General features: G+C 41.5%; 2 protein-coding genes across 2 annotated transcripts in view; one reads left to right on the top strand and one right to left on the bottom strand.

The window, feature by feature from the left end:
• Positions 1–1045: 1045 nt before the first annotated feature.
• LOC138979877 (alpha-tocopherol transfer protein-like) lies at positions 1046–12253 on the bottom strand. Its single transcript, XM_070352633.1, has 7 exons — positions 11874–12253; positions 9787–10020; positions 8607–8683; positions 7541–7657; positions 6071–6181; positions 4651–4752; positions 1046–1607 (listed from the first exon to the last, which is right to left on the bottom strand). Exons 1-7 carry the CDS (start codon positions 12004–12006, stop codon positions 1455–1457), a joined length of 927 nt encoding a protein of 308 aa, XP_070208734.1. The 5' UTR covers positions 12007–12253; the 3' UTR covers positions 1046–1454.
• A 1304-nt stretch (positions 12254–13557) lies between these two features.
• Positions 13558–25189, top strand: part of LOC138979875 (neuroligin-4, Y-linked-like) — an 18688-nt gene continuing 7056 nt past the window's right edge. The window contains exons 1-7 of the mRNA XM_070352631.1: positions 13558–13877; positions 15950–16099; positions 18719–18875; positions 21605–21790; positions 22101–22306; positions 24019–24184; positions 24655–24833. Of these exons, the coding sequence (XP_070208732.1) occupies positions 13620–13877; positions 15950–16099; positions 18719–18875; positions 21605–21790; positions 22101–22306; positions 24019–24184; positions 24655–24833 (1302 nt within the window). The 5' untranslated portion in view covers positions 13558–13619. The remainder of the gene's footprint in view (positions 13878–15949; positions 16100–18718; positions 18876–21604; positions 21791–22100; positions 22307–24018; positions 24185–24654; positions 24834–25189) is intronic.

The raw sequence follows: 25189 nt of genomic DNA, 5'->3' as shown, positions 1-25189 counted from the left end.
AGGAATAAAACTGCTCCAAAGAAGGTGGTTTTTGACAAAAATATGGATCACAGAATAGAATGGAGCTTATTGTAATTCATCCAATTATGTCAGCAACAAAATCTAGGTAAATGCACAAAAATAGATATAAAACAAGAATCTGATGGCTTTCTGTATTAGAAAAAAATAAGAACATACAAAATCATTGTAAAATTCAGATTTAAACAACTACAAAATAAGATTTATTTCATTATGCCAAATAAGTCATGGACGCAATATATGACAACTCACTCCCTGCCCTAAGTCAATCAGGGGTGCCTCCTAGACTTGCAAGGGAGGGAATTTTGTTACTAAATTTGGCGGCAAATTTTACTTTGTATGTGGGTAATAATGTCTTTAACTTTACATGAAAAAATTCTGCATTTACTGTCAAAATAGGTCCTTGTTTTTAATTTATGGCAGGGCAAATCTGTTTGTTTTTCCGTTCTACCACAATCAATCAGAAAATTCATGCAGTAAAAATAGCGCTGTGAGAGAGGCCTCTGAACTTTGGCTTATTACATGTGTCCTTCATCTTTTTTGCTGTACTCCTAGTTATGTCAGTTTTAAGGCCCTCTTCCTAACCTGTACGAGCAGCTTTTAAAATTGTCAACATTCTTGGATTTTCCCCCACAAAAGGTCATTTGCCTAAATGACATGATCTGCTCACAGCAAAAAGAGAAGCAGAGTATTAGAGTGTCAATCTCAAACAAAGAACACATCTTCGTTGCCTTCAGAAAAAAAAAGTCCATCAGCTTTCAAATATGCACACATACACACAAAAAAGCCAAGCTTAAGACAGAGCATTTAGTGCATGACACTAACATTTTATCACTGGACACACTAGCTCCAGAATTCTAATGCATCTACATCAAGGACAACATTTCTTCGTTGTTTTGACCCCGTTCTCTCCATAATATTCTAAGACAGAGAAATGGGATTCGGTATTGGATTTATTTTGATCTTAATTTCTTTGATGAGCTCGATGTGTGTGCACCTCCATGTGTGTGAGTGAGGGGGGAGTTGGGGTGTGGGGTGGGGGGGTGTGTGCTGGTGAGGTGTGTGTGAGTGTACATGAGAGTTAACACTCTTTTTATGACTGTGCACACTTTACGCATTGTAGAAGTGTGTGTGTGTGTTCAAAATAAAAGGCTGACAGTCGCTTGTTCATTTCAATGCTTGTTACTCTCTCAGGTGCCGGGATCGACACAGGTTGTGAATAACTCTCCCTTACTCTATCACACGTTGTATGCATTTAGAGCGCTTCCTTCCCTCTTTTTATCAGATGTGTGTGTTAAAGCCGAAATTATTTCATGAAAAGCAAGCCCCTCCTCTCCAACTTTCAAATCATTCTCTCCCCAATGTCATGCTAGCTGCCCAAAGGGAGCAAGAGGAAGAAAAAGAGAGTACGGTACAATCCCTATTTCATCCAATCCTCAGTCGACGTTGAGTTTGCGGAAGGTGCCGCCCAGGGATTCGGTGGCGTCTGCTTTCTTCTGTTGCTTGGCGGGGATAGTCATGTCAAGCAGGCCGTACTTGTTTTCCTCCACAAACTGGCCTTCACACGCCAGCAGCTTTTCACACCAGTCCTGGGGATGGAAAAGAAACGGGGGGTGTCAGTTGTATTGGGGAGAAAAAGGAAAGAAGGATGGAAGGGAAGAAAGATAGGATGGATAGAAAGAAAGAAAGAAAGATAGGATGGATAGAAAGAAAGAAAGAAAGATAGGATGGATACAGTAAAACCTGTCTCTAACGGACACCCTTGGGGAATGGTAATAGTGTCCCTATTAGACAGGTGTCCCTTCTTCACAGGTGGAGGGGCCGGGGCAATATTTTACAAAGAGCACGTAAAATGAACAAGACACTTTTTGTCAGTCCTGTAGTATGTATTTATTGGATTGAACATGAGACTCACTGAAAATGTGAGCAAACAAATGATACATGTAGCAAACAACAACAACAACAACATCCCCCCCACCTACCCCGTTCCCTACACACACTGTGCATTCAAACTTACGCAAGTCGGACGTCACAAAGCTAAAAATAGCTGACTCTTCATCAGTCATTCAACGGGAAATTCCGCAGTGTCTCTCGACCAAATTGGGTCAGCTCTTGTTTCATTCAGTTTTTCTAGTCTCAGCATAAATGCATGGAACAGAAATTTAGCTGTGTTAACTATTGTTTTTTTTCGAAAGATTGCTTACAAAGAGAGAGAGAGATCGAGAGAGAGATTAGTAGGAGGGGAGAAGGGGGGAGTGGTAAATGATAAATGGTTGCCGTACCACTCCCATACCACGTTGTTCAGGTCTTCATATTACGTTTTCCGACGTTTCACAGTGAGTGAGCGAAAGTGGGTCTCCATCTAAACAAGCCACTGATTGGTCAGAAAAGGGACAGGACAACCAATCAACAACCATTTGTGCTACGGCTACGGCTGCCGAGCACTGACTGCATAACAGTCGAGTTTTCGAAGTTGCGTTTTTATGTACGTTGTGTCCGTTTGTGACAGTGTTTACACTTCCTACGGTCCGAAAAATCGTGTCCGCGTCCGTAAGTGGCAGGTGTCCGCCCGTTAAAGGTTAGTTATTGTTGAAATCGTGTTCGTGCCATGATAAACTGTCCGTAGGTAGCAGGTGGCCGTTACAACAAGGGTCCGCTAGACTCAGGTTTTACTGTAGAAAGAAAGAAAGAAAGAATGGATGGATGGAAAGAAAGAAAGAATGGATGGATGGAAAGAAAGAAAGACAAGAAGAGCAAACGCTCGATCGAGTCACTTTCGCAGTTCTGAATATTATATGAGGCATCAGATGGACAGGAAGAAATTGCTATTCACAACACAATGAGTCACGTTCACATAAAATTTGAGCCCGGTCACTTTTATAGTTTCCGAGAAAAGCCCAATGTTAAGTTGTGTGTTGCCGAACAGAAAAGGCTAGTTATCTCCCTTGTTTTTCTGATAACGTTCGTAAAAGGCTACAGATGTAAATACTTTGATGTAAAGAATAATCCTACAAAGTTTCAATCACATCCGATGAACTTTGTCAAAGATATAAAATGTCTAATTTTTCCTTTGACGCTGACCTGTGACCTTGAAAAAGGTCAAAGGTCAACGAAACCATCGTTAAAGTGTAGAGGTCATTGGAGGTCACGACTAAACAAAATATGAGCCCGATCGCTTTGATAGTTTCCGAGAAAAGTCCAACGTTAAGGTGGTGTCTACGGACGGCCGGCCGGACGGCCGGCCGGACAGACTAACACTGACCGATTACATAGAGTCACTTTTTCTCAAGTGACTCAAAAATAGAAAGAAAGAAAGAATGGATGGATGGAAAGAAAGAAAGAAAGAAAGAAAGAAAGAAAGAAAGAAACAAAGACAGAAAGAAAGAAAGAAAGAAAGAAACAAAGAAACAAACAAACAAACAAACAAACAAACAAAAAGAGAAAGAAAAAAATAGAGAAAGAAAGAAAGAAAGAAAGAAAATAGAAAGAAAGAAAAAGACAAAGAAAGAAAGACAGAAAAAAAGGAAGAAAGAAATTAAAGAAACAAATGAGATGATGATGACATTTCGAATGTGAGCCCGGCAAATTTGACCTCTTGATTTCGACCATGATTCCCCTCTGTTCACAATCTGGCGGCGATGGAAGGTCGTACCGATTCATAGTTTCAAACTACAAACTGCGACCTCATCTGTGTTCAGATTGTCAAACCATGCATGGAATCTTTTATTTTAAAGTCGTAGTGCTCGTTTCAACAAGCATTAAACGGATGAAATTAACCACAGACACTTCATTTCTTTTGAGAACTGCAAACGCATCGTTGCCTCCTTTTGGGTTGGGTTTTGTTTACAGAAATTTCTTCCACAAAACAGATTCGCTGATTTGTCTCACGAAGCCGTCATCAACATGAACAAAGCGATTGTAGAAGCAAACTCTGTACCTACACGACTGAGACAAACAAGCGATTGTTTCACAGCTTCAATGCCAAAAGAGAACAAAGAAGTTTTGGGTACTCGCGCTGTGACAAGTTGGAACACAGAGCAGTGGCTTTTGCACGACCAAAATGAACAAAAACAAATGACGTTAAAGTCTCTTTCCTTTGTGTGCAACTTTGTCATGACGTCTTTTTTAACACAGCATATACTGGTTACTTTTCTTTTCTTTTCCGCTGTCTCTGTTTTAGACTCAAAGACCTGCGGAGCCACTGCAAAGTGGCAGCTAAACCCTTGCCTGCAAAACAATCATCTGGGATGCTGTTACAATGTTGACAAATAAGTGAAAAGTAGAAACAAGGACCGGCGGCAAAAGGACAGCGGATTGTGCAATTTTGATGGCCAATGAAGGGACGATTGGAGCTTCTACACTCCGTGTCCCGCACCAGAGCCAGAGTCGTAGTAGACGACAAACAAAGTATAGTACCTGTCTTGTGATGACGATTTTGTCGTTATAAATTATCTGTTCGTTGTGAATGCATTTCAAAGCAAGAATTAGCTTTGATGGGTCATGGATATATACGTTACATCTCCGATTCATCCATGGAATCTTGTCTCCACAGGGTGAATGAATATAAAGATGTCACTCTCGGCAGAGCCTCCAGCGATGATGATGATGATGATTGTATTTTACATTACTCACAGCATTTGAGTACTTGGGCAGACTGCCTTCAAAGTCTTCAGGCAAGATGTCTTTGGGGATGGACTCATGAAGCTTGTCGAACTTTGGGCCGTGAATCTGAATCTGCAAGAGAAACGTTCTGAATTTGCATTCCCAGGCATGGTACTGAAGGAATGGCAATTTCAGCTGAAATAAAGCCGGGGGAGCGGCCCCCTGGCTGGGTCAAGAGGCAGCGCCCCTTGTGGGGGTCAGGGGGCAATGCCCCCTGAAGCTGACGACTTTTTACTAATTCAAATGTGTTTAGTGCCCTCTCCTTGAAGCTGAGAGGGATATAAGTGAAAGATAACAAGGCTTGAGTAAGAAAAAATAATAATCTCAAGTCAATCAGCAGTTTTTTTTTTTTTTGTTGATTTTTTTTTGATTTTGTTATTATATTTTTTTTTTTTGATTTTCGTTTTCGGCGGATTTCCGCCGATCGGCGGAAGAGTACCATGCCTGATTCCACCAATCCATCTTCACCCTTCACGCTACAACACTGTTTCTAAGCGACTCTCATTCACTTTTTGTGTGCTCTAGACTGCTTCCGTTTCCTTCTTTGCTGGATTTTATTCGCTTGACCCAAAGATAACCAAATACAGTGGAACCCTTCTTTTACCCCCCCCCCCCCCCCCCCCCCAATTAAGACTACCTTCCTTTTTAAAACCCTGATTTCTCAGATTTTCTGTTCATAACCTCTGTAAATTTACAACAATTTCAAGACTCCCTTCTTTTTAAGACCCTGATTTTCTGATATTTTGAAGTCTTAAAAGGGGGGTTCCACTTTTTTTTAATCCCAGGAGCTGCTTCTTCATCTCTGTATTTCTAGTGTGCAAATATTTCTTAAATGCTGAGACTGGGAATGGACACTCTTCTTGTGTCTAGACCGTATAACCATTCTCATGGAATAATCTCAGATTTGTCCGATCTCCCAGGTCAAATTATGTGCAGACCTGCTAGTGCCTTATCCCCCTCAATGTGTACATGCAGACACAAGATCACGTACCGAACTTTGACATTGATTAAAGGATCTTTTCCGTGCGCACTTGGTCTTGTGCTTGCGTGAACACATCAAGGTGGATAAGGCACTAGAAGGTCTGCACATAAGTTGACCTGGGAAATTGGACAAATCTCCACCCTTAACCCACCAGGCGGCCGCTGCCAGGATTTGAACTCAAAAACGTCCTATTATGAGGCCGATCCATGTCTTATCCACTACGCCACTGCGCCCGTCCGACAGTATGTAAGAATATGAACGACGTCACTCTTGGCAAAGCGTCAAGTGACAACTTCCATATTTTTACGTGCTGTCTCAACATGGATGAAATGCATATGAGCCAAATGTAACCTATTCAGAACTATGCAATGTTTTGCATCAGCATCAGTAAAAAATCATTGCACTTACCCTTTTCAGTATTTTTTCCTTCATGAATTGTTTGAGAATGGCAAAGATCACGTCAAAGAAAGTCGGCTCGTTCAAGATGTTCATCTTCTTTATCCGGGCTGGAAAAGCCTCCTGCAAAAGTGAAAATCTGTACTACTTTTATTATTTCTACTAAACATAGTGTTTGTGATGGGGTCTGACTGCTGCTGTCTCCTGGTAATCTATGCTCTTGTCAACCTTTGCGTACCCATAGCAGTTTTTGTAGGGCTAAGAAATTACTGTACTTTCCGGGTGACAAGGCGCTTCGTTATACAAGACGCACCCCCTTCTTTTTAAACAAAATTGTAATCCAGTCACCCATTGGACGCAGGGGGCCGATAGGGCGCACCAAAATGACCCAGTTTTTGCCATGAGAGGTGGTTCCCCTGTCATATCTGAGAGAGGAAACACTTCCTGCACCGGGGTCAGTGACCGACTTTAACTGAGTGAAAATATGTGTGCTCTGTGTGTGCGGCCAGATCAAAGGCATTGTGATAGCTGGGTGGCCTTGTTTATAGACACGACCTTCTTCCCAGGGGTCAATGACCCAGTTTTTGCCATGAGAGGTGGTTCCCCTGTCATATCTGAGAGAGGAAACACTTCCTGCACCGGGGTCAGTGACCGGTCAGTGACCGAGTTTAACAGAGTGGAAATCTGTGTGTGCGGCCAGATCAAAGGCAGGGCAGTACCTAGTAGCTGAAACATGCATTATCACAAGTTGTTTGACTGGTACTCAAGCGGTCTCTTTGATTTTTTTCGTATTTCATACACGGATTAGGCGCTTCATTATACAAGACGCAGGGGTCGAACTCGAGGAAAAAAGTCGGGCCTTATGACCCGGAAAGTACGGTAGCTCTAAAATCTCACACTTCTTTGACTGGCTTTGTCTCCAAACAGCAACAACAACAAGCTGACCTGCAGCATGGATCAGACCCGGTGTGACGTTTTCATCTTTCGCCGTGTTGATATTTCGCTTCTCGGCCTCGTTGATCTAGTATAAACTCTACACTGAACAAAAAAACACCCTTCGATAGTACTGATGAGCGACCTTGTGTACCTTACATTCATGGGGCCAAATTTGTCCAACCAATTTGTTTTATTTAACTTAGAAATTTGATTCATCCTAAAATGTTTCCTTCTTACTCAAGGGACGTAACCACTCAGTACACGTTTTCGAAGAATTCGATTTTGGGGTTGAAATCTATTAAATTTTACCACCTATTTTCTTCACATGCAAGAAACTGACATGCTTTTCCTCCTTAAATAATTTCACTTCTTAATTTTACCAGGAAACAACATTTCAGTCTTGAGTATATGTCGAGGGGGAAATATGTACACAGGCGAAAGATGAAATCGTGACACCGGCGAGCGTAGGGGGAACAACAACAACAACAACAACAACAACAACAACAACAACAACAACAACAACAACAACAACAACAACAAGCTGACCTGCAGCATGGATGAGACCCGGCGAGCGTACATGGGAGAAACGTGTTTGGCCTGGTGCCAGCCAATGTCCTTCATGTCGTTGATCATTGTAAAACCACACACCTGAGTCTCTTCCTCCTGAAACACAACAAATCCAGACAGTCATTAACACATCCGTGACGGGCCGCATATACAGTGGTTTCAGCCAAGCATCTTATCAGAAAGCAGCCAGGATGTCCCTAGTTGTAAGCGTTCAAATGAAAGTGGGTTTGTTATGTATGTAAAAGCTTGTGGGGCTCTGGGATCACAAACTGATGGTTTACGGGAGGCGGAGTGGGCCTTTACGCCAGCTGGAAAAACTACATCAGACCCCCCTTTTAAGACCCCTTGTAACACTACCATCGACCCCCCCCCCCCCCCCCCATAAAACTATAATGGAATCCAGATACCCCCTCCAAGTCAGGAGGAAAACATGCTGAAATCCTCTCTGCAAACAAAACCAGTTTGGTACTGGTAAAAGAACATGATCATATTCGGGCAGCATCAAGCAAAATGCGCATAATATCATTCTTCTTCTTTGTTCATGGGCTTAGACTCTCATGTTCACTCATGTTTTTAGCACGAGTGGATTTTTACATGTATGACCGTTTTTACCCCGCCATTCAGGCAGTATACACCGATTTCGGGGGAGGCATGCTCGGTATTTTCGTGTTTCTATAACCCACCGACCTCTGACATGGATTACAGGATCTTTTCCGTGCGCACTTGGTCTTGTGCTTGCGTGTACACACGAAGGGGGTTAAGTCACTAGCAGGTCTGCACATAAGTTGACCTGGGAGATCAGAAAAATCTCCACTCTGAACCCACCAGACGGCAGCGGTCGGGATTCTAAGTCACGACCTCCCGATTAGGAGGCCGCGTCTTACCACCACGCCACTGCGCCCGTCATAATATCATTCAGGATCATTGTCTGACCCCAACATGGACGTAACAACTCCAAACTTTATATTACAACCCCTGTGTATTACGACCGATGGTTGGTTACATTTACAGAGGACTGGGACCACCGTACAAAACAGACAATCACCTCAATGAGTTTGGACATTGTGAGGAAGTTTGTTGCCATAATGTCTGTTATGGGGCCTTTGTCCGGGTCCCAACAACCTGAAACAATTCAAAATCAAAGTTAACTAACTCTACCTAATTAATCATGACTAGGACAGCTCATCTACTGGCGCAATAAAGTGTATTCAAAATGTTTGCTTCAATTATCATAATTTACTTCCCCCCCCCCCCCCCCCCCCCTGAAAAAGAAAAAAAAACACACCCTACTTTGTCTACTCAACAAACATGCTTTACTCATTATCATCACCATGATTACACCAACTCTCACATCATTCACTACAATATTCAATAAAACAATTTTCTGAGCAGCATTTAGCTGACTGGTTTAGAATTCTCAATAGCCGAACTATCATTGTTCTACTGTTCAGTGACTTACCTTACAAAAAGAAGCAACTAACAAACAAAACAACTTGACTCAAGCTCTACAACTTGTGTACAAGATTCCAGAAATTTCAGCTTTTTAAAAATCAGTTTGAGATACAGAGCGATTAAAGGACACACTAATATTAATCATCGCCTTTTAAAGCTGAAGAGTACCAATAAAACTAATTAATTGGCTTTTTCTAGAAAGAGGGGACACAATATGGAGCTCTGATCCATCTTCGACTACCCTGGATACTGTCCCCTGATGTGCGAGTGCGTGTCCAGCTGCCTTTCCACCCCAAGTCTCTCAAGCATGTCCCTATGAAATGCCAAAGCTGTTCTGCGCATTATCAGTCTCACTTCAGTCATCGTGCTGCACATACAGTCCACAAAGAATCTTTCACCATGTCTTGCTTTTGACAGAAGTGACAAGTTCAAGGTTTGCAGTCAGATTGAGCATTGTGACAACCACTCAGGGTTTTTGAGGGTGCACAGTGGGAGACTTGGGGAGACCAGACAGCTAAGATGCATACACACACACATCAGGGGACAGCATCCAGGGTAGTCAAAGATGGATTGAAGCTGGCATGCATTGTGTCCCCTCTTTCTAACAAGAGAACAAATCTCCACCGTCAACAATACAAATTTAAAACCCCTGGTTTTCTCAGATCTTCTCTTCATGACCTTTCTAAATTTACTTAATTTTTTTTAACCTGACTTTCTCCAATTTGTTTAGGTCTTTTAGTGCGGGGTTCCACTTAACGACACATTTTTTGTACCTGGCCGAAAGATAAAGATGCGACTCCCGTCAGGGGCACGATCCTTCAGCACCCCTATGACCCCTGCTTCCAAGACATGGCGCACTCGCTGAGGGGTCAGATTCTCAAACACTTCTGGGTTGTCCTTCTTCATTTGGTAGAACGTAATGACCTGTTTGAATGCCCGCTCCTGGTCGAACTTTTTGGCACGCAAAAATCTCAGTAGAAAGCCATCGTCAAGACGACCTTTGTAACCTGTTGGTAGACAGACAAACTGTTCGTTGTGATATGAATATGGTAAGCATTTTGAACTAGAAGAAGTGTGGGCTAGTTGTTAGGCCAAAAAAAAAGAGGTGTGGTTACGGTAACATAGCCAAAAAAAATAGGGTAGGAAGGTAGGCAATCACTTTTTTTTAAAAACTTTTTTTTCTAATGTGTACAAATTAAACCTACTTGACAGGGAAATAAGTGTGCGACTCGAGCGCTTTCGCTTTCATTGCGTTTTCTGCACTCGTTTTCTTGGTTTTTGTGTTAGATTTTTTACAAATGTAATAAAATGTTATAGGGTCGGCCCCTAAAAATAGGGTAGGTCGGGTTACCGTAACCACACCTTTTTTTTTTTTAGGCCTTATGACCAGGATACAGGTGTGTGTCCATATACATGTGTGTGTGTGTGCATGCATTCATGTTTGTGTAACAAATTTGTAACAGAAAGTAACAGAAACCTTTCCAAAAACTGAATTTACAGTTGAAATGCTTGTCTTACGGCATTCCCTCTCAAATAAAAAACAATGAGAGGAAAAGGCGTCAAAATCAAATAACGTAAACCTAAGTTGTATGCAAGTTGGCATGCACTACCGAAATTCCCTTCTGCCAATGACATACTCAGAAGAAATGAACAGAACCATAGTACCATTTTAACACAAAGAATTCTTAAAAATCTGTATTACTTTGAATGTGCTGTGATTCTGGTAGCAAACTGTTTCAGCATGCAATCACGCACAAAGAACAATCTTTTTAATGTGAATGTGCAGGGCCGGACTAGGTAAGTATACTAGGGCTGATGGGGTCTATGTCGACCAAAAGAGTGGGATTCCCTGTAGGTGGAGTTCCTGGAGGGGGATTCCCTGTATACAGGGAATACCACAGGATTTAGTTCCTGTAGCGTGTCGCTGATATCGCTGAAAGTCACGTGATGCTTGGCGGCATCGGTAGAATTTGATGTTTTTCAATCTTTTTTTATATTTCTTAGAAATTCGAGTATGGTTTGCAAGTTTTATTGAAAAACTCCACCCTGTGGGATTTTTTGTATACAGGGAATCCCCCTCCAGGAACTCCACCTACAGGGAATCCCACTCTTTTGGTCGACATAGACCCCATCAGCAGTACTGGAGGGAAAGGAAGCCTCTCCTTGAACGAAAATTCGTATCCAGGTTTCCCAATTGCTTCGTTTCCGGCTAATTTATGTGGAGCACGTGATGCGCACAAAAAATATTGGCGGTTTAGAGGTGTCGTCTGCGCAATGATCGCGGCGGCTTTCTTGACCGCCAAGGACGACCGCGCACATTGTGAGACATCATTCGTTAGACCTCAATAGGCAATGAAGAAGAATTGAGATTGTAAGGACAAATGGTTACATTGGAAGGGGTGAGAGGTGCGATTTCTCCTCGGATTTCATGATGATCCAGATGCAACCCTCCCTCCCCCTCCCTCCCCCACCCCCCCCCCCCCCCCCAGTCCGGCCCTGATGTGACACAGTATATAACTAGCTTGATAAAGTATTTGTCAGACCTCCATTCAAAGTCTGTTCATTCCTGTTTCAGGCTAGTACACACAGCCTGTTGTAGTAATTTTGTGCCATGAAGTGAACTGTAACTGGAAGTCGAACAGTATAACTCAGTAAGCACCTTATCGTCAGATAAAAACGTGCATACACTGAATCTGATACGGATCAAAACGTATGAAAAGGAGGGAACAATATATATATATGCAATTGTCTCTGTTCCGATAAAGTTTAGAAAAAGGTTAGGCTATCTTGAATGAGTGGATTGGATTTTGTGTGGTTCAGAAAGTGTAACGAAATCAGACAATACTACTTCAGTACTTGCCTGGGACCTTTTCCAAACGCTCTCGCAGAGTCTTGATCTCAATATGTCGTGTGTTGGGGTCTTCGTTCAGTTCCTTCTTTGCCTTTTCCAGCATCTCTGCACTCAGAGTGCACACATATTTTCCCGAAGACATGCTTCGTCGCTCAGTGGAAGCCCTCTTACTGTCAAGCGACGAAACAGGCACTTGTTCAGTTGTTGACCTAAAGTTAGCCTACACAAAACTTTCTGCCGGCTTGCGCAGACGAACACAACACCAAGGGCGAACAACTTTGAACAGATGACAAGAATTACACGCAAGAGAAAGTGTGTGCCCCGTGAATAACTGTCTTTTTGATCGTCTTGCGCAGTCCAATAGCACATTGTTATCCATATCCATACATGTGATATCAGTCATTTCAATACAAGAAAACGGCGCTTTTTTCAAAATTTATTTCCACACATGCGCGATCAAAGATTATAATATTATGACTCACTGCTATAACTAAGTTAGTAATGTGTGCACACAAAAATGGACACATAATTATGATGTAACATTAATCTGCTCTTGTTATGATGCAAGCAGCATTTTTAGAGCAAAAATGCTGTGGAAAATCATGATCAACAACCTTGAATTTGTCTTTTTTTTTAACATTTAATCAAGTTTTGACTTGAGTGTGTGTGTGTGTGTGTCACGTGTGCATGTGTGCGTGTGTGTGTGTGTAGATCGATTCTGAGGAAACTATTTACTGGACCGATCATCACTGGTGAAATTTTACATAAAAGTTCTTCCAGATACAATACAATTTACAATACAATACAATAATACTTTATTATCTCAAAAGAGAAATGTGGCTGAACACATAATAATATTTAAACACATCAATATAAACAACTATAGTCCGCCCTGATATGGCCCTTCGTGGTCAGCTGGGCGTTAAGCAAACAAACAAACAAACAACTATACTTATACACACACACACACACACACACACACACACACACACACACACACACACACACACACACACACACACACGCATATAAAGTGCCATTTGAAGTTAAAACATAAAAATTTCCATTTAAATAAAAATAAATAAAAACTATGACAATTTAATTGTTGCAGTAAATCACAGGACTATACAACAAGATTATTTGTTTAAAAGTTGTACAGAGCTTGCGATCTAAAAATTCTATAATGTTAGTAATTATGATACATGTAAATCCAAAAATATGTAGATGTGTTATGTTTGGATTAAAAACAAGCTAAGATAAATAAAAAGAATAAAGAAAAAGGTGTGCTTTCCTGTGGTGCACTGTATGCTACTGTGCAATACTGGCTTGTCACTTCAAGCGATCACATTTTCTACGTGAATATGTCGGCGATTTCAGTCTGAGTCGTGGCAATCGGCAAAGCACTCTCTTTGTGGAATGCAGTGCATTCCAATTCATTCTGTGAGTTTGACAGATGGACTAAATGTATTAATTTCGCTTCACATAACTTGTTTGTTTTTGAGAATCTACTAGCTTTATGTTCTGTTGTGTTAGATATGTATCGCCTGGCCGAGTGTGCACTGAATATCTACTGAATGTAGGCACTCTACCAACCCAAACCAATAAGCGCAGTCGAGGGTCATTTTTTCATGAGGAACAAAGATTACCTGGCACAGGTGAAAACAGGTACAACACTTCTGATCACGTGATACAACAAATCTGGGTGGCCATCTTTGAGAGCAGACACACTTTTCAAAACCAGGAAATGCTCCCAAAATGACACCCTCCTTCAAACAGATGATGCTGAACTTCGGGCTTTTGCTCGTTGCGTTTATTTCACCTCTGAATTCGATGACATTCGAAGATGGCGAGACTATCTCCGTGGATACTAAGTACGGGAATGTGAGAGGAAAGAGCTTCCCTTCCCAGTACCATAAACTTCCCCATCGCTGGGTCAACGTCTTTCTCGGCATTCCCTATGCCAAGCGCTTGGAGCAGTTCGGCGGTGAATGGAGGGAGAAGTACCGGTTTATGGTGAGATTGAGTAGACAGAAAGTCAGACAGAAAGTGACAGAGAGAGAAACAGAGTCAGTCAGCATTTCTTCGTCAGTCAGTTTGTGTGTGTGTCTGTCTGTCTCTGTGTCACAGTGTGTGTGAGTCAGTGAGTGTGTGTCACTGTGTATACGTGTGTTTGAAACTTTGATTCTAGATAATAATTGCAGGTATTCAAATTTCCATCCACAAATTCAGGAATTGCTGAAGTAATTATTGCCTGATCGTGTACTTGATTTTCAAGCCATTATAAGTCCAAACTTGACTAAATGATAATCAATTGTAATTTGTAAAAACGAACCGACCTATACCCACACTCATTTTTGTGCCAATTTTTATTTTATGCAATTTATATTGCGCACATATTCAAGGCGCAGGGATTTATTTATGCCGTGTGAGATGGAATTTTTTTACACAATACATCACGCATTCACATCGGCCAGCAGATCGCAGCCATTTCGGCGCATATCCTACTTTTCACGGCCTATTATTCCAAGTCACACGGGTATTTTGGTGGACATTTTTATCTATGCCTATACAATTTTGCCAGGAAAGACCCTTTTGTCAATCGTGGGATCTTTAACGTGCACACCCCAATGTAGGGACCTCGGTTTTTCGTCTCATCCGAAAGACTAGCACTTGAACCCACACGTGCACCTAGGTTAGGAAAGGGGGGAGAAAATTGCTAACGCCCTGACCCAGAGTCGAACTCGCAACCTCTCGCTTCCGAGCGCAAGTGCGTTACCACTCGGCCCCCCAGTCCCAGTTTATAGACTACATTGATCTACATGGAGACTTTGTTCAGTTAAAATATATTATAGAGATTGTTTGAATTTTTATTTAAGGCCAAAAAGAAAAATATGTCTGTTTCCGGTAACATCGCCGAAAAAAATAGGGTCGGTCGGTCGTGTTTTTTTAAAACTTTTTAAAACTTTTTTTTGGACCTTTTTCTAACGTTTTGTTGACGTCTTTTTCCGTTTTTTGTTTGTTTGTTTTTTTAAACGCTTCCTTAGTTTACTTACAATTATTTAGCACATGTTTTTGACCTAGATATATTGAAACTAAATTAAGTATACTTGACTTCATATTTGTTTTTTTCTGTGTGGATGTCAGACTGAGCAAGTGTGTGTGTACACGTGTGTGTGTGTGTGTGTGTGTGTGTGTGTGTGTGTGAGAGAGAGAGAGAGAGAGAGTCAAAATATACCAGTTTGAAATTAAAACTAAAATGTATTGTTTTCCAAACGTTCTCTGGGTGAAGGGTTGCTTCCCATTGTCGCCCAGTTGAACTTCAATGAAACTGATGCTCTGCTCATCGGTTTGAAACATAGTCTATTGTTTTGATGTTGAAGGAGCTTACGAGGTCGCGGACCGTCAAGCCCCACTCCAAAACAAACTCATCGGATGTTGCTTTCCCCTGGCCCTTCGCTTGAGCAGAGTACACTTTGGGGTTAACCCCTTCACTGCCCACCCCGTATGTAATACGTGGTCATTTTCGGTTTGTCCTACGCCCATAACCGTATCTCATACGTGGGATTTGTGTCAACAACATTTCAGGACATTTCTGAAAACTAAATGGGAGGTAACCACTGTCCAAGTACTTGTAGGGGTTCTAAACACAGTTCTTTCCCATAGACCGTTCGGATAATGCTGTTATACTGTGGCAGTGAAGGGGTTAAGCGGGCCGCGAATGTCAAAAAAGATAGTAGCTACGGTGAGATTGGCAGAAAATGTTGCTGTGACTTTCTTGTCAGGTGTGTGGTCGCATTTTCCTAGAATAACTGCAAGAGGAAATCTTGCCACAGACCCTTCAGAAAGATTCCCGGCGTCATTGGCCGCCATGTTTTTTTCACGTGACGACGGAAACGGGAGATAAGTCTCTTCGATTGTGAAGTCTCATTGACCGATTACCTCCCTTTTTTTTGTGTGCGAAAAGCGAAAAAAGTTTTAGGGTCGGCGCTTTAAAAATAGGGTCGGTCGGGTTACCGGAAACAGACATATTTTTCTTTTTGGCCTAATCATCATGAAGACTAGAAATGAAATTGTTTCTGTAACAGCATCCAGAAGACCCCTCATGGTACGGAACGTGGGATGCGACCTTCTACCGCCCAGCGTGCCCCCAGATGCCCTGGCTGATACGGGAAACCATTCCTGGATTCAGTGACACATCTGAAGACTGTCTCTTCCTCAATATCTTTACACCAAGGGTCAGTGATTTTCAACATTTAATACAGTGGAACCCCCCTTTTAAGACCCCAAATAAGACTTCCTCCCTTTTAAGACTTTATTTTTACAGAATTTCTGTTCATAACCTCTGTAAATTTACATCCATTTTTTAAGACTCCCTCCCTTTTAAGACTTTATTTTTACAGAATTTCTGTTCATAACCTCTGTAAATTTACATCCATTTTTTAAGACTCCCTCCCTTTTAAGACTTTATTTTTACAGAATTTCTGTTCATAACCTCTGTAAATTTACATCCATTTTTTAAGACTCCCTCCCTTTTAAGACTTTATTTTTACAGAATTTCTGTTCATAACCTCTGTAAATTTACATCCATTTTTTAAGACTCCCTCCCTTTTAAGACTTTATTTTTACAGAATTTCTGTTCATAACCTCTGTAAATTTACATCCATTTTTTAAGACTCCCTCCCTTTTAAGACTTTATTTTTACAGAATTTCTGTTCATAACCTCTGTAAATTTACATCCATTTTTTAAGACTCCCTCCCTTTTAAGACTTTATTTTTACAGAATTTCTGTTCATAACCTCTGTAAATTTACATCCATTTTTTAAGACTCCCTCCCTTTTAAGACTTTATTTTTACAGAATTTCTGTTCATAACCTCTGTAAATTTACATCCATTTTTTAAGACTCCCTCTGTTTTAAGACTTTATTTTTACAGAATTTCTGTTCATAACCTCTGTAAATTTACATCCATTTTTTAAGACTCCCTCCGTTTTAAGACCTGATTTACTCAGATTTGTGGAGGTCATAAAAGGGGGTTCCACTGTAGACATGTATTCAGTGTGGTTACCAGGCATAGTCTTCCGTAATTAATTGATGCATACTTTTTTTCATCTGATGCATTGGTCTGTATGTACCCTGGCCGGTCGACCGCCCGACAGTTTTGACTTAGTCTTCTGACTATAAATTTTCCTACCACTACCAGCACCGAGCGGACAAAGCCAGGACATTTAGACCTGTGTGTATTTTCAATCCAGGTCCAGCTGACCTTTTGTCTTATGATATGAGGCTGGGAACCACACTGATATACTCCTTCTGCTTTAAGTTACTTTAAGACCTTGAATGATTTGAGGCTGGGAACCACACTGATATACTCCTTCTGCTTTAAGTTACTTTAAGACCTTGAATGATTTGAGGCTGGGAACCACACTGATATACTCCTTCTGCTTTAAGTTACTTTAAGACCTTGAATGATTTGAGGCTGGGAACAACACTGATATACTCCTTCTGCTTTAAGTTACTTTAAGACCTTGAATGATTTGAGGGAATTGGGTCTTGGAAGAGAATTTACCCGATGCTCCCCAGCATGTCGAAAGAGGCGACTTAACGGATTCTGTTTCTCCTTTTACCCTTGTTAAGTGTTTCTTGTATAGAATATAGTCCATTTTTGTAAAGATTTTAGTCAAGCAGTATGTAAGAAATGTTAAGTCCTTTGTACTGGAAATTTGCATTCTCCCAGTAAGGTAATACATTGTACTACGTTGCAAGCCCCTGGAGGAAATTTTTGATTAGTGCTTTTGTGAACAAGAAACAATTGACAAGTGGCTCTATCCCATCTCCCCCCTTTCCCCGTCGCGATATAACCTCCGTGGTTGAAAACGACGTTAAACACCAAATAAAGGAAAGAAAGAAAGAGAGAGATCTTGAATCTTAGAATGGACAGCATACATTAATTTACACCTGGCTTTCTGAAAAGAAAAATTGAGCTAAATAGGGTCTGAAAGGGTGGAAGTCTTGAGTCTGAAAGCTGAGTTTTTTTTATTGCAATCATCATTGTACAATCTGAAGGTGAAGACAATTAAATAACAAAGTATCGCCACAAGATGTTTACAGAAATTAGAATGTAAGTGTTTATTCAACTAGGCTCTTCCATCAGCGATTACGCAATGTTGTGATTTCCTTGTCAGTTATTACATTCTATAAACCTAACTGGAGCAGGTGAACTCCAAATAATAGCACAGACAAGACAAATGTGCAGGAAATAAATTTTAGTGAGTACAAAGCCATTCCCAGTAAAATCAATCAATCAATCAATCAATGACGCTTATATCGCGCATATTCCGTGGGTACAGTTCTAGGCGCTCTGCAGTGATGCCGTGTGAGATGAAATTTTATACGGCCAGTAGATTGCAGCCATTTTGGCGCATATTTACCTTTCACGGCCTATTATTCCAAGTCACACGGGTATAGGTAGACAATTATTAACTGTGCCTAAGCAATTTTGCCAGGAAAGACCCTTTTGTCAATCGTGGGATCTTTAACGTGCACACCCAATGTAGTGTACACGGGGGGAGGGTTCGGACACCGAAGAGAGTCTGCACACAAAGTTGACTCTGAAATAAATTTCCGCCGAACCTGGGATCGAACTCACGCTGACAGCGGCCAACTGAATACAAATCCAGCGCGCTACCAACTGAGCTATATCCCCGCCCATGAGCAATTACAGAGGAATTGTCTACAGCCTGTCTTAGTGTGTATATTTACCTCCATTTCAAGACTCGTTTTCCAAGTTTTTTGGAGGTCTTATTCTTCACTGGTAGGTTCCACTGTATATGAATTTACATGATATCTTGTTGACAGAGGCGGTCAGAGTCTTCATCAAGCACGCTGTACCCGGTGCTGGTGTTCTTCCATGGCGGTGGTTTCATCATGGGATCCTCGCACCAGTACCCGGGGATTTTCCTGGCAGAGCGCAACGTTGTCGTCGTCACCATCAATTATCGTCTCAACGCTCTAGGTGAGAAAAGATTTTCAGTGTAGCATTTACCGTTTGAATAAGGGAAACAGAAATGTTTTTCTCTGTTTACAAGGCCGAAAAACTTAGGTTTGGTTACTTTTTAAATTTATAAAATAATTTATTATTCAGTTTTTGTGTGTGTATAATACAGTTGCATGTGACTTTTATTTTTATTTTCATTGAGCTGTGTCAGAAAAGAGTAACTTTTTCGATTTTTTTATCTTTCAAAACAGTTCTAGGACCAGGAGGGAAAAAAAATATTATTGTGGTGTTCCTTCATAACTCGACTCGGGGGAGTGGAGCCAAAATCAGTCCCAAAAATGTTTTGTGATCAGACTACAAAGATCTATTAGATGATATCATTTTCTAATCAGTCAGTTTTCTTTGGTATAGTTTGTGTTATTGCTAGTGTTTGCAGTTTTGATAGTGTGGTTATACTTACACATTAACATGCTTCCATTTGAAACTTCGAGGTTTTCATCGGGGATTGACGCCTGACAAAAGCTAGTTGAAGCCCGACGGAGCGAAGCGACGGAGGGCTTCAATTAGACTTTGGGAGGGCGTCAATCCCCGATGAAGACCGAGAAGTTTCAAATGGAAGCATGTTAATGTTATTGTAATTCAATCTGACGACGATCTCTTTCCTGCTTTCATGCGGTTGTAAACAGACAGAATTGGTTCTGTTCTGTTCACACACTACTTTCAGTCCACCTACCTGCAAGGGTCAAGTCCCAAGAAATATGTCTCTGTGTTCCTATCGTATCACTCTGCTCCTGTTTTGTTTTCTTTCACACACATTTTCACTTCTTTTTTGACGGGTTTCTGGACAGCAAACTCTAAAACAAATTCGTTTCATCACAAAAGCGATCTTTGGAATTGACTGACGTAGTCCGGAAGATTTCATGCATCAACTTACGTCACGTATTCGACGTCATCACTTCGCATACCTTATGGTCTCGGTATTTCGTTGGCCTTCATAATTCCTACTTGTAAAATAACCCTCAAAGCTCACCGAGACTAGTTGAGGTTGTATGAATGCGCCTCGCCAGCAGGTTGTTAATGGATTTTTTAGCGAGTGGTTATCGACAATTAATGACCGGTAATTTTTAATGAGTTGGGGCATTCTGACCAATCACAGGATATGTTTCATTAAAACGCAAACTTGATTGAATTACAATTATAGTTATATAGTTATAGAGTTAGCAGTAGTATTGTTGTACAGTGGTGCCTGCAATGAGAGGCCCCTCCAGTGAGAGGCCCCTCCAGTGAGAGGCCCCTCCAGTGAGAGGCCCCTCCAGTGAGAGGTTACCTTTCAACGTAGGTGCCACTGGAGTTCCATTGTTTCGTTAGTTGTAGGTGGCTTTTGGGGATTTCTGATAACATTCACAAATACAAAGGCTACATACAAAAACCAGAAAGTATAATTAAAAAAGCACCCCTCAGAAGCAGCTGTAATTAGTGGTGTTTTTTTTGCTTTTAAAAAAAAATTTTTTTTTTTTTAAATAGAAGTAATGTGTCGACATAGTCTTGATAGATCAGTTCACTTCATAAACAACAGATACTAGTTTTCATTAACAGCTATTGTGTTTTCAGCGTAGCAATAGGGCCCGATATTTAGACGAGACAAGTATAATGCCGACGAGTCGAAGACGAGTCGCATTATACTTGTTCGAGTCTAAATATCGGACCCTATTGCTACGATGAAAACACAATAGCGTTTATATAGCTATTCTGACATTAAATTCTGTGTTAAAATCATGTTTTTGTCAGCACCAAGAACCAGAATGGTCCATGTCGTTGATTGCAGACGACGGTTCCCTTTCTGCATGAAGCCACGGAAATAACCGAACATTGAAAAAAACCCGGACATGTATTACGGAGAAAACTCAAGATAACCGGATGCTTAGCATTACGTCAATATCTTAGGAATCGTATGACGTTATGACGTATCATGCTTGCCTACGTAGATTGTATGTTCGAAAGTTTGACTTCTGTTGGGAATTCGCGTGGTGAAGACTGCGGTAAATCTGTAGATGATAAGAGAACAAGGATTGTCTCAGAAGAAACGACGAAATGTTTCGGACTGGTAACTTCATTTCAACATTGCACTACACAATGGACGTTCTATGTGACAGGAGAGTTTGCTGATTTTGTGTTAAACATTGGTGATTGGAGAGATCGTCTGCAAAAATCAGAGATAGGTCGCTTCAGATTGCAGCTTCTGGAAATTTGCAAGGTTTGCTGCCAGTTAAAGAACTGGATTTTACACGTAATGTATGTCATGTACAGTAAGCAACAACAAAAACACACACACAGCAAATGGCATCGTCTGTCGACTAGCCACAGACACAAGCCTGGCGAGGTATGCGTGTACTTTATACACGTGGAAGAAACCGGAACCATGCGTCTTTGTTATTGCTGATATCGTTTGGATATCGGCAAAAATGGCCAACTTTCGTAGCGTTATGCTTTGATGATCGGAAAAGGGATGTGTGAGACCATCCAATCACAGCCCCCGAATCCCCCCACGTGTCCATCAGAATAGCTATATTAGATCATATCATTACAGTACATGTATTTTAATTTTGTGTATAATACTTGGGGAAAAAAAAGCATCTATGTCTTTATTTGTGTGGTTTTCTGTTGGTGAGTGTGTATGTGTATGTGTGTGTGTGTGATCTTAAAAACATGATCATTTTCAGTAAGTGTCAACTCTTTTCCCCTCACAGGTTTCCTAAGTACAGGTGACAGGTATTCACCAGGTAACTACGGAATGTACGACCAGGTAAAAGCCCTCAAATTCGTCAAGGAAAACATCGTTAACTTCCGTGGTGACAGCACTCGCATCACGATCATGGGACAGGGGTCCGGTGCTGCTAGCGTGGGACTGCATCTTATTTCTCCTCGTTCAGTTGGTAAGAAAGAGTATATTATTAATATTTACACTGGTACCTCTGTGTTAGGAACTCCAAGAATCTGACAAATGTAGGCTCATGATAAAGATCCCAAGCCAACAGTAAAAGTCTCGGGGATTGGAAACGTGAATACGCACACACAGGAAAAAATAAGAAAAATATTGGATAGCCCCGTACTGTATGGCAGCTCCCTTCCCCCAGTGAGAAAGCTGCCTGAACTTCCATGGGGGTAACCTCACAGGACTATATAAAACCTTATCTTTATCCTTATCCTATTTTCTCATTGTACAGTTTTTTCTTTTCTGCACAGGCCTGTTCAATCAAGCCGTCATGATGAGCGGGTCAGACCTGAGTGAGTGGGCCGTCCTTCCCACTGCGGACGCTGTGGAATATTCCAAACGTCTGGCGTACGAAGTGGGCTGTCCCACCTCCGAGAACCAGCGGCTCATCGACTGTCTCCGCTACTCACGCAGCTACAATGAGATTGTCAACGCTTCCGCTAGAGTGGGCATGCTGGTAAGAGACGTGTAATTGAGGCAGACCTGTTTACACTACACATTGAGCGTAGTAAACTACGATTTTGGTCCCCAAACTACGCAACTACGCATGCTTGTCTTATACTACGCAAACGTTTCGTTTCGACTACACATTTTGACATTTTGAATACGCAAAAACGCGAGCGAGTTCCGATCCATAATTTGTACTAACCGGTTGTGTACTGCGTGCAAAACATGCCCGGCGCCCGCGAGAGTAGCGTAGTCAGTTGGTCTTGCTGCTGTTATTACAACTATCGCGGGCGTTTCAGCACATACTTTTCTGAACGCGGTCACTTCGTAGCTCATTCTTTCTGGAGGGAAAAAAATGGCTACAGCGACGAACACGGATTCAGAAGACTTTGGCGATCAACCGCCACGGAGCAAAAAAAAGAAGCTTGGTCAAACTCCCAGCAAGGCTTTTCTGCCAAAGTACTATGAGGAGCATCCATGCCTAGTTTCGTGGAGAAAAGGGAAGCATTTTGCCCACTGCACTGTGTGCAACACGGCTTTTTCAGAGAAGCACAGTGGGCTTTACGACCGTGTAACCGCCACAAGAAAAGCACTTCTCATGAGGAATTCGAGAAATCCCGACCAAAGCAGAGGAAAAATTGGACTGTTTTGTGAAGAAACCCGTGCCAGGGAAAGAAGACCAAGACAAGCTCACTTTTGAGAGATCGGTAACCAGAGCAGAGGCAATGACCTGCCATATTATTATTATTGCCGACGCAAACCTGTTCTGTTTATATATATGCAAATTTGCCTTCATGTTGATACACATACTCCCAGTCCCTACTTTTTGTGACTTGATGTTCTCAGATTGTCACAGGTCTTGAATAGGGGGTCCCACTGTATATGAACTGCATACCCCTCAACATAGCTTTTTTTTAACAAATCATGAAATGTTCCAAACTAGTTAATAATTTTTTTCTTAACAAATAAACTTAATGCTTGGCTTGTATTTTTGTGGGGGCTTTGTTTGTATTTGTATGAGGAGTATTGTTCACATTGTAATAGTTTTGTTTGGAGTGTTGAGTGTTTGTTTTAGTACGGTATAAGTAACTGTTCTGTTTTGCGGTTTGGGTTGATCGAATTGAAATACTACACATTCACCTGCCAAACTACACATTTGCCTTATTTTCACACCCAAAACTACACATGGTACATTTCAGGGGTAGGCAGGTCTGTTGAGGTGATGATATTGAACAACAGATCTAGAAGGAAAAGAACAAGAATGGTAAAGTATAGAAACGTTTTAATTTTAACAAAACAAGACGTTCACGAGTGCATCAGCCTAATGGCTTTTTTTTTAGTTAGTGTGCAGACAGAAAGACAGACAATTAAATGCAGTGAAAACTTATCTCAGAAAGCTTTCATTCTTTTGCAGTGTGGTCTTGCAGAGCCATGAAGAATGGCGAAATCAATCAAATATAGACTCTGCAACAGTTTTTGAGAAAGATCCGAAAGGCTGTGTCTGACTTTAAGGGCCTCATTCCATTAAATAAGACTATATTTTGGAAAATATTTTACCGGTACATGTTTCCGAAGCCTGAAAAAAGTTGTTATTTAGTGAAACTTTGAGATTAATTTCATAGACTATTTATTTGGGACCTGTGACAGTCCATAATCAGTGAATCAGATCCCATCTCAGTAAGTTATTCAGAATACAGAATATTTTTGCTCTGCCATGTACAGCCCGGCAAGATCGGCAACCCGTGGGGCCCAGTGGTGGACGGACAGCTGGTGGGGACTCAGGTGGCCTTTTTGCCCGACCCTCCCCTCTCCTTGCGGCGTCAGAGTCGCATGCTGAAGGTCAAAATCCTGGCTGGCTTGAACTTGGACGATGGCGCCTACTTCATACGTGAGTTCAGGTCTTGTTTCTGTGTGGATGGAAAGCCTGGAGGGGCAACAGCTCCCCAATCTGTGCAGTTTTGTTTGACTTCCTGCTAGTCTGTCCAAGTCTACATACAATAAAGTGTAAGACGAAGATACAGCTTGTGTGTTCAAGTGGGATGCTTTTATTCCCGGTCCACGTGTGATCTCCTCGTTTAACAATGGCCGCTATCTTCACGCTTCTTCCGAGATCATACGAGATTAATTAACATGGATCTGGAAGTGGACTAGGATGGACACAACACAAGGCTGTGTGACTTTCAGACAATTTTGTCTGTCCTTTGTGACTTTTGGCCCATCCTTTTGCTGTATGATTTTCAGTCATTCTGCCCAATTCTATGGAATTTTCAGCCAGCCCTGTTCTGAATGATTTGTGCCCATTCGCCCTCTTCTGTTTGTCTCTTGAAATAATTTGTCCTGTTCCCTTTGATTTTTCAGCGAATCTGCCCAATCTGATAGATGGCGTGACACAGGCACAGTTTGACAACATCCTGCGAGAGTTTCTGCAGTACCGCGGCATCGAGGATTACAACAATGTCTTCAGCTCTTTGCAGTTCCAGTATACGTACTGGCCCGTCACCAAGAACGCGACGTACATACGGCGTGAAATCATGGAGGTAAGGATAAGGGGTGGGTGTGAATTTGCTTAGAGGTAACAAGAGTGCAAGTACTAGCTAGTCTGCCGGTGGTGTTGCTGTTGTAATGTTTTTGTCTTTGGGGATGGGGGGGGGGGGGGGGGGGGGTTGTGTCTTTCTTTGGGTAACAGAGACAGTCTTTGTTCTGCGACAGTCTAGCGCTAGTTAATAATAGAAATAATGTCTCTGTATCTATTCATTTCAGTCAGAAATCCTTTTAATTGTTTTTGTTTTAGTCTAGACCAGCCACCTAAATAAGAGTTTTAGTCAGACTCTGATGTCATATTGCTTACAGAAGGAAAATCCAATGTTCAATCAACACATTACTGAACTTGAGC

This window comes from Littorina saxatilis, linkage group LG11, assembly GCF_037325665.1.
Source record: "Littorina saxatilis isolate snail1 linkage group LG11, US_GU_Lsax_2.0, whole genome shotgun sequence".
Classification (NCBI taxonomy): domain Eukaryota; kingdom Metazoa; phylum Mollusca; class Gastropoda; order Littorinimorpha; family Littorinidae; genus Littorina; species Littorina saxatilis.
This window is presented reverse-complemented; position numbering and strand designations above follow the sequence as displayed.

What these genes read in the sequence shown, in the direction of transcription:
- LOC138979877 (XM_070352633.1), bottom strand. Translation starts at nt 12,006, where the DNA reads ATGTCTTCGGGAAAATATGTGTGCACTCTGAGTGCAGAGATGCTGGAA. An exon ending in AGGAAAAAATACTGAAAAGG is followed by an intron (nt 4,753 to 6,070) that starts GTAAGTGCAATG and finishes TTTCTCTTGCAG; the next exon opens with ATTCAGATTCACGGCCCAAA. An exon ending in TGCCCAAGTACTCAAATGCT is followed by an intron (nt 1,608 to 4,650) that starts GTGAGTAATGTA and finishes TTCCATCCCCAG; the next exon opens with GACTGGTGTGAAAAGCTGCT.